The sequence below is a fragment of the Emys orbicularis genome, chromosome 2 (assembly GCF_028017835.1).
Source record: "Emys orbicularis isolate rEmyOrb1 chromosome 2, rEmyOrb1.hap1, whole genome shotgun sequence".
In the NCBI taxonomy this organism is placed as follows: domain Eukaryota; kingdom Metazoa; phylum Chordata; order Testudines; family Emydidae; genus Emys; species Emys orbicularis.
The window spans coordinates 162,924,489-162,934,703 of record NC_088684.1 but is presented as its reverse complement, the minus strand read 5'-3'; the positions used below and the strand labels follow the sequence as shown (position 1 = coordinate 162,934,703).

Below are 10,215 nucleotides of genomic sequence, written 5' to 3'. Positions count from 1 at the left end.
TGGGTCAAGGAACTATAAATCCCCTACAGGCCAAAGTGGATGCTATCCAAAAGTGGCCGGTTCCAAAGTCAAAGAAACAGGTCCAATCCTTCTTAGGCTTGGCCGGATATTATAGGCGATTTGTACCACACTACAGCCAAATCACCGCCCCGCTGACAGACCTAACCAGAAAGAAACAGCCAAATGCAGTTCAGTGGACTGATGAGTGTCAAAAGGCCTTTAACCAGCTTAAGGCGACACTCATGTCTGACCCTGTGCTAAGGGCCCCAGACTTTAACAAACCGTTCCTAGTAACCACAGATGCGTCCGAGTGAGGCGTGGGAGCAGTTTTAATGCAGGAAGGACCGGATCAAGAATTCCATCCTGTCGTGTTTCTCAGCAAAAAGCTGTCTGAGAGGGAAAGCCACTGGTCAATCAGCGAAAAGGAATGCTATGCCATTGTGTACGCGCTGGAAAAGCTACGCCCATATGTTTGGGGACGGCGTTTCCAACTACAAACAGACCATGCTGCGCTACAGTGGCTTCATACTGCCAAGGGGAATAAAAAAAAATTTCTTTGGTGTTTAGCTCTCCAAAATTTTGATTTTGAAATACAACACATTTCAGGAGCTTCTAACAAAGTGGCTGATGCACTCTCCCGGGAAAGTTTCCCAGAGTCAACTGGTTAAAAATTGTTCTTGAAATGAAACATATTGTTAGTTTTTATATAATCAGTAGTATGTCTAAAGGTACATGTGTCTTATTAACTCTGTTTTCTCCTAGAGCTCCAGGAAGAAATCACAGCCAGTGTGGAACCGGACATCCAACACTATCTGTGATTTGGGGGGCATGTCATAACTATAAAGGGAAGGGTAACAGCTCTCCTGTGTACAGTAGTATAAAATCCCTCCTGGCCAGAGACTCCAAAATCCTTTTACCTGTAAAGGGTTAAGAAGCTCGGGTAACCTGGCTGACACCTGACCCAAAGGACCAATAAGGGGACAAGATACTTTCAAATCTTGGGGGGGGGGGGGTAGGCTTTTGTTTGTGCTCTTTGTTTTGGTTGTGGTTCGCTCTTGGGACTGAGAGGGACCAGACATCAATCCAGGTTCTCCACATCTTTCTAAACAAGTCTCTCATATTTTAAACTTGTAAGTAAACAGCCAGGCAAGGCGTGTTAGTTTTTATCTTTGTTTTCTCAACTTGTAAATGTACCTTTTACTAGAGTGTTTATCTCTGTTTGCTGTACTTTGAACCTGAGACTAGAGGGGGGTCCTCTGAGCTCTTTAAGTTTGATTACCCTGTAAAGTTATTTTCCATACTGATTTTACAGAGATGATTTTTACCTTTTTCTTTAATTAAAGCCTTCTTTTTAAGAACCTGATTGATTTCTCCTTGTTTTAAGATCCAAGGGGGTTGGATCTGTATTCACCAGGAGTTGGTGAAAGGAAGAAGGGGGGATGGTTAATTTCTCCTTGTTTTAAGATCCAAGGGGGTTGGAACTGTATTCACCAAAAGTTGATGGAAGGAAGGAGGGGGGATGGTTAATTTCTCCTTGTTTTAAAATCCAAGGGGTTTGGATCTGTATTCACCAGGGAATTGGTGAATGTCTCTCAAGGCTACCCAGGGAAGGGAATTAGCTTTGGGATGGTGGCAGCGGACCAGATCTAAGCTGGTAGTTAAGCTTAGAAGTTTTCATGCAGGTCCCCACATTTGTACCCTAAAGTTCAAAGTGGGGAAGCAGCCTTGACAGAAGCCTCCCATCTAAATAAATGTCCAAGCATAACCCTGTCTAGCGTAGAGCTGACGACACCACAGCCCAAGGTAGTGAAGGATGGCTGTAGGGGAAATATTTTCTTAGTGCATTCACATAACTGTCATTAGCTTTTATTACAATTACTCATAAATATCAAGGGATATATTAACTCCTTAGATAGGGGTATATCTCAAAGCACATTGTAACAATCTTAAGATATGTAGGTCAGATTTCAAAACTTTTTTCTAAATTTAAGGTGTTATACACTTGAAAATATTTTGGCATCAACTTATTAAAGGATGTTCAAAAATACAAATAAAAATTGTTAGAAAGTGTTACTGCCGAAAAGTAAATTTAAAAAAAAAGATAAATAGTTGTTTATCTTCTAATTAAATTTTAAATGATTTTTATTTTTTCCAAAAATAAAATTACAATGTGCTCTAAAGTCTGCCTAACAAATTACTGGATTGTGTTTTACAGATCTAGCAGTATACTTTTGTTAAAGGTATTTATTTAGCCAGTTGAGCATGTCCTTTCTTGCTTCTTCAATGTAAGGTTTATCTTGAGGGTTCATATCTTCTCTCTTGCGATGTACAAAACCATGAGTTTGTCCAGGGTAAATTTTAACTTTGTAATCAACTTTACAGTGTTGTTTTAGTTTCTGCTCCAGTAGGGTGACCTGTAACAGAACATCCTTCCATTAGTGACATTGATTTAACCTGTTGTTTTTACCAATTTTCAGCTTGCCCATTATTTAGTTTCCAGAAAGATGTGATGTATCCTCATCTCAGTGCCTTCTTTAGTAATATCACACTTGGGCCAGACTAGATTTGTTACCCCAATTGTATTTTTATGGGCTCTTTTCTTCTAGTAAGAGGAGAAACCATCATTGAACTATGACTGTACAAAATTACACAAAATGTATAGGTAAGTGGAATAGCATCTTTAAAGGTCTCTGCAAAGACAAAAACACTTGTTTCCTGATGTGGGGCTTACTACCAGGAGTAGTCCAGTTGGTAGCAAGCACTACAGAAAGTAGTAAGTAGTGGAGACTGGACCGAGAAATGGGACAAAACTAGAATCGCTTTGAATTTGTGTTTGGGCGGATGGAAGTTGCACAGATTCAAAGCTTGTGATTCTAACCTGCTCCTATGATTTTTAATGGAAAAAAACAAGAGTGGATGCAAGCCTGCAACGTGCCTTCCTTTCGGCTCCTGCGGAGGCTACTCAGCTCCCTCCTACTATGATTCTATACACTTTAAAAAAACCCAAAATCTATATTTTGATCTGGAAAATATTGAGCACTGAGCCTATATAAGTGTTCTGGTTCAGACGGATCTGAAATGTTACAAGAAAAGCTTGCAGTATTTTAGTGTTGTTGAACCAGAGCCTGAGCCAAGCTTAAGCCTTGAACTTTAGCCTACATGGAATCCAGATCTGTCTAGTTTAGGGTGACCAGATGTCCTGATGTTATAAGGACAGTCCTGATTTTCGGGTCTTTTTCTTATATAGGCTCCTATTACCCCTCACCCCCATCCCGATTTTTCACACTTCTTGTCTGGCCATCCTAGTCTAGTTACTAACAACGCCTTTAGATGATAAACAGGGATAGAACAGGGTGGGGCTGGTAGCCGTGGGTAGGAGGACCTGGGCCCACCCTACTCTACTGGGTCCCAGCCCAGAGCCCTAACAGTGGTGGAGGGTTCTGCCACTGGGTCAATGGGATCCAACTGAAACATGCTTACTCATGCTCCAGCGACAAAAACGGACTAAAGTCTAGTTTCTCTGGGCTACTTCCTACCCTAGTCCAGCTGCAGGGCTCTGTAGTTCAAGGGTATTCCATCATCTCGGGATACAGGGCTGACAGCAGTCCTGGAAACTCCTATCAGGGGTTGGTCTCCTCTGGGGGTAGGGTGCAGCACAGTGTTGATTCAGCTCTGGAGTTCTGCAGCTGGTTGGAAACATCTGCCTCCTTCCATGGCTCCAGCCAAACTGAGCTGCAGGGCCCTCCTTCTATACTTCCTGCCACTCCCCTCTGCTTCAGGTACAAGGGGGGTGGGGTTGGCCCAGCTTTGCCCGCCAAGGGGAGTGTAGTGGTCCCTGGAGCTCAGGCTCGGAGGGAGGCCACTCTGCCTGGCTACAGGGTTCATAATCAGCCCCTCTGTTTTTTCCCCCCGCACATCTCTCAGCTTTGTCAATGAAACTACAGTAGTTAGTTTTCCCTTCCAGCGAAAACTGCAAAATTGCCAGAAATGTCTTCCCTGAAGGGAAGGAGCTCCAGCAGGAGGGAATGACTCGGAGGGGAATAGGGAATAAAAACTAAGAAGGGTACAGAGAGCTGGCTGCCCTGATGGAGGATGGATTTCCTTGAGGTAAACAGAGAACCTGGAGACCAGATCCTCAAGTGATATAAATCACTACAGCCTCATCAGAGCTATTCTGACTTACACCAGAGGAGGATCTGACCCCAGCTGTTTGCAGGGCTTTTTGCCCTCTGATTGGAGTTCATAGACTGTTTGAAAGCCTAGTGAAGAGGAGTGGCTCTCTTGGCCTTTGTGGATGGGTAGCCTAGGAATGGCTATCAGGAAGAAGAGGGAAAGCCTAGGAATGAGCTGTCCCTCTGCAACTGTTGACCCCAGTTGCACCAATTCAGGGTGTTGACCTAATGTTGACTGTTTGCTCTGGCATTTTGATTAAGGAGGGTTTCGTCTCCTGAGCCTGCTGAATGCCTTCCTTTAGACTCCGTCTACGGCTACTCACCTCTCTCCTACCATGACCCCCTTATTTTATAAAATCTATATTTAGAGATGGGAAACATTGACAGTATGCCTTTAAATAATTTGTGAGAACAATAACAGGCGTTTTTATACCCTTTTTAAGAGGCAAGAAAGATACTAATTAATTTTTTAATTTCTCCGAACAAAATGTTATCTTATGAAAGAAATGTTTAAAAAGCTGTGAGGATATAAATGTGTTTGAAGGTGAACTTACTTGTTCAAGAGGGATGTAATCATCATTTTCACCAAAAATGAAGAATGTGGGGTGGAGCAAACTGTATCTATCCTCAAAGTACTTTATTACTCCTAGAAAAATTAAATACATTTAAAATGTTTATAGTGAGCAATTTAAAATGGTTAACACTAAATCAAAACATGAAAGTTACAGAAGGAGACACGGGATCTGAACTTCCTCTCTTCCAACGCTGGGGAAGTGAGGCTCCAGATCCAGTGTCTTAGCCCAGCTCTATAACTGGTCTACCTGGACCTGCACTGGCAAAAAAAACATACACGTATTTCCCCATCAGTGCAGTTCCACTAGTAACAACAATGGACAAGTCTGTGTTGTAGACAAGCATTTTTACCACCGTGTTGTCTAACCTTGGGTTGGACGGCTAACCTACAACTTCCATCATTGATACCCCTGCTGGAGCTGTACTGGTGGGGAATTACTCACCTGACTTTTGCCAGGGTAGACATACACTGCAACCCTGAACCCAAAGATCTGTGGGAACATCTGATTCAGGTCCTGTTCAAAATCCATACTTCATGGCTTGGGTCAATCTTTTGTGAAAATTGTATGTATTACATTATGCCTTGAGTGCGTGCCTGGCATTTAGCCTCACTGAAAAAGCCTACAGATCTAGTGTTGACACAGACCAAATGGTTGAGACACAGTTGTGCTGAATGTGATGTGCCTTTATCATCAGTTAGAAATGGTATAAGAATCAGCATGCTGTAGCAGACTATACAAAGTTGATTTCACGTTTTTTTCTGTTATGAAAGCTTCATAGATCTAGGGCTACAAAGATGCATATAAGCATTCATAATTATATATACATGTATGATTTCAATTTAAATATATTCAGAAATATTAATGCAAATCACTAGGCAATCTATATTGTATTTGTATTTTACTATTTATTTACATTTAAAGAATAATAAAAAAAATCCACAGAAAAAGCTCTACGTGCTCTGACAATTAATTAGACATACATTCACAAGTGATGACCACAGAGCAACAAAAATAATCATACGGAAATAATTAATTAACTTGGCAGACCAGCAAATCAAAGCAGCAAAATGACCTTTTAAGGTCCCCAGGAAGTTGTCCCAACTTTCCCCATAATCCACAGCACATAAATTAAATTGCTATGGATTATATACAGTAATAGTTAAACTACATGCTATATTTATGTATGTGAGTCAGCTCAAGTTTACATGCATTTTAAACTTACCATATATGGCCACCCCAGTTTTTAATCCAGGATTTTTCAGCATCAAGTGATGTACAGCCATTCCACCCCAGCAAAATCCAATGACACCGATCTTCTTTGCATTGCATTGCTCCTTTAGATACTTCAAGACAACATCAGCTTCCCTAACACACGTAAAGAAAGGTGAATTAAGGAATCTAATAGCACTCCCTGGAAAACTGGAAAGAAAATACAATTGGTTTATAAAATAGTCATTCTAATTTTGTTTAGGTTTTTAGTATGTTCTTGGAACACAACAACTCCAGAATTTAAACTGCAGTTTTGAAACATGAGTTGGCAACTATATGAAATACATGAATATTTAATGGAATTAGTTCATCCTAGAGAATAAAACAGCATAATGCATGAATAACATACTGAATGTGTAATGAGGTGCAATCAGAACAATCTTTTACTTTACATGTATTAGGGGTTAGAATTTTAATTGATTCTATATATACAAATACAGTTGGACAAAGGACCAGATTTCTTATCTTATCAATTAACATTAATTAAATTTAAGTGAAGCCCATTCAAGAGAACATCATTTATGATCACATTATTAAAAATGATAGCTTGAACTGTTTCAAGGGAAGTAAACATTGCATGAAGTCAATACATTTTGAAAATGCTGAATGAAATTCAGCAGTGAAGTAATAGGTGTAAATGGTGAAGTGTAGTTAGGTGTAAAGGGTAAAAAACAAGTTTAAGTGACTAGTAGAGTGGCAGAGTAGTGTAACTTACGCTGATCTGGGACTTCATGGGTGTGCAATACAAATGTAAGTTACACCAGCTTAGTAGTCTTTGGTGACCCTAGGAAGCATGGGGGCAGTGTGACCTAAGTTAAAGTAGGAGAAGCCTGCTTTATCTTCCCGCCTTTTGATAAGGTTCCCCGCCTCCTTTCCTTCGATGGCTCCATCTCCACTCCTGACATGTATAAATTATAGTTGTTTTGCACACCTGCTAAATGTCACTACTTTGCCATTGACTCCACCATTTACATAACTACTAATTTGACCCACAGATTTCCATGGGATTTGTGCTTTCTTACTCCAAGCTGCATCTGGTCCATCATGTTTTAGGACTTGATCCTGGAGTCCTTACTAGGGCAAATCTCCTATCAATGAGAGCTATGTACACATGCAGTCTAATAAATATACATCTTACCTGTTTACCTTGCTGGCATCTCGAGTTTTCAGCCAGTCATTAAAGGTGGACCAGTCATCAGAAGGTTCCCAAGGTTTTTGTCCCACAAAGAAGTCTGGGCAGATGGCTCTATATGAAAAAGTAAAAATTTTAGGTCCATAGAATAGCAATAAGGAATAATTATGGGACAGTCTGTGTATTTTAATGTGCATTCATTCCATGATGATCACACAATTATTATACAAATTTGTTCCCATTACTTGTCTAAATCTAATAAAATGATTTGAGAGAACTTCCAGAGCATGGCAGTTTACTTTGACCTATTAGACTTTGTTAATTAAGGAATCTGATGAGCTATCAACTGTTATTAAAATACCCTAAGAACTGATTATCAGTTTTGCAGATATTCTACAATTCCCAAGAATATAAATTTGAGCTTGAAGTAATGTTAACCTAATATTGTGGGAATGAGTCAATGTTTTTATTATATTTCTGAATACAGTACTCTTATAGGGCCTGAGTCAGCACTTCATACTCAGGCAAAATTCCATTTTTCTTCACTAGGACTTTTGCCATTATAAGTAATGCTAATTAGGACCAACAAGTACAAGGCTGTTTAAAAGACACTACAGATATTTTAAATAATATCTCAGAAACTTGAAAAATCAGATGTTCGTTTTTGCTTTCCTTCTTTATGCATCTACACACTGGCTAATTATTGTAAGTAGGGCTGTCAGGCGATTAAAAAATTAATCGTGATTAATCGCACTGTTAAACAATAATATAATACCATTTATTTAAATAGTTTTGGATATTTTCTACATTTTCAAATATATGATTTCAATTACAACACAGAATCCAAAGTGTACAGTGCTCACTTTATATTTATTTTTATTATAAATATTTGCACTGTAAAAAACAAAAGAAATAGTATTTTTCAATTCACCTAATACAGGTACTATAGTGCAATCTCTTTATCATGAAAGTTGAACTTACAAGTGTAGAATTATGTACAAAAATAACTGCATTCAAAAATAAAACAATGTAAAACTTTAGAGCCTACAAGTTTACTCAGTCCTACTTCTTGTTCAGCCAATCGCTCAGACAAACAAGTTTGTGAGAACAGGCATTCACATGGCACTGTTGTAGCTGGTGTTACAAGATACTTATGTGCCAGATGCACTAAAGAGTCATATATCTCTTCATGCTTCAACCACCGTTCCAGAGGACATGCATCCATGCTGATAACGGGTTCTGCTCGATAACCATCCAAAGCAGTGTGGACTGATGCATGTTCATTTTCATCATCTGAGTCAGATGCCATCAGCAGAAAGGTTGATTTTCTTTTTTGGTGGTTCGGGTTCTGTAGTTTCCACATCAGAGTGATGCTCTTTTAAGACTTCTGAAAGTATGCTCTACATCTTATCCCTCTCAGATTTTGGAAGGCACTTCAGGCTCTAAAACCTTGGGTCGAGTGATGTAGCTATCTTTAAAAATCTCGCATTGGTACCTTTTTAGTATTTTGTCAAATCTGCAATGAAAGTATTCTTAAAACGAACAACATGTGCTGGGTCATCATCCGAGACTGCTATAACATGAAATATATGGCAGAATGCCGGTAAAACAGAGTAGAAGACATACAATTCTCCCCCAAAGGAGTTTAGTCACAAATGTATTTAATGCATTATTTTTTTAACGAGCATCATCAGCATGGAAGTATGTCCTCTGGAATGGTGGCCGAAGCATGAAGGAGCATATGAATGTTTAGCATATCTGGCATGTAAATACCTTGCAATGCTGGCTACAAAAGTGCCATGCAAATACCTGTTCTCACTTTCAGGTGACCTTGTAAATAAGAAGCTGGCAGCAGTATCTCTGGTAAATGTAAACAAACTTGTTTGTCTTAATGATTGGCTGAACAAGAAGTAGGACTGAGTGGACTTGTAGGCTCTAAAGTTTTACATTGTTTTGTTTTTGAATGCAGTTATGTAACAACAACAAAAAATCTAATTTGTAAGTTGCATTTACATGATAAAGAGCAGCGGTGGGCAACCTGCAGCCCGCGGGCCACACGCAGCCTGTCAGGGTAATCCGCTGGTGGGCTGCCAGACAGTTTGCTTACATTTGCATGGCCGCCCGCAGCTCCCAGTGGCTGCGGTTCACCCTTCCCGGCCAATGGGAGCCGCAGGAAGCGGCGGCCGGCACGTCCCTGCAGCCTGCACCACTTCCCGTAGCACCCATTGGCAAGGAATGGCGAACCGCAGCCACTGGGAGCTCCGGGCGGCTGTGCAAATGTAAACTAACTGTCTGGCGGCCCGCCAGCGGATTACCCTGACAGGCCGCAGGTTGCCCACCACTGATAAAGAGATTGCACTACAGTACTTGTATGAGGTGAACTGAAAAATACTATTTCTTTTGTTTGCCATTTTTACAGTGCAAATATTTGTAGTAAAATAATATAAAGTGAGCACTGTCAATTTTGTATACTGTGTTGTAAGTGAAATCAATATATTTAAAAATGTAGAAAAACATCAAACGTAATATATTTCAATTGGTATTCTACTGTTTAACAGTGCGATTAAAACTGCGATTAATCGCAATTAATTTATTTAATTGCCATTAATTTTTTTTAGTTCATCGCGTGAGATAACTGCAATTAATCGACAGCCCTAATTGTAAGGTTACTCACTAGTGATCAGCTACTTGCACTGTTTTAAAATTATGACATATGTCTTTAGAAAAAACACATGCTAGCAAAGTCTTTGAAATTCTTCATACGTGTGTGGTTTTAAAAAAAAGTCGATAACATTTTTGGCCTAGCAACTTTGACAATGTCTCTTTAGGAAGAAAACATTAAGATTGCTTACATGTATCCATTAGCTGCAAGCATATCAGCCATGTATCTGGTATTTGGAAGTTGCCATCCAAATATATCTTGAATCACAATCACAGCTTTTTCCGTGCTGGTGGATGGTTTGCAAACATACGCCTTGATGTGCTCAACTTGTACTTCACGCCCAAGGCCCCCATACTCAAACCTGTCTCCAATGTCACATGGGCAAGGTCTCGCTTCATTGGCCAT

The 10,215-nt window shown here is 39.9% G+C and overlaps 1 protein-coding gene across 1 annotated transcript; it reads right to left on the bottom strand.

Annotated features, from left to right (window-relative positions):
• Nucleotides 1–2,234: 2,234 nt before the first annotated feature.
• Nucleotides 2,235–10,215, bottom strand: LOC135874954 (carboxymethylenebutenolidase homolog). Its single transcript, XM_065399910.1, has 5 exons — nt 10,001–10,215; nt 7,155–7,262; nt 5,970–6,112; nt 4,727–4,818; nt 2,235–2,414 (listed from the first exon to the last, which is right to left on the bottom strand). Exons 1-5 carry the CDS (start codon nt 10,213–10,215, stop codon nt 2,235–2,237), a joined length of 738 nt encoding a protein of 245 aa, XP_065255982.1.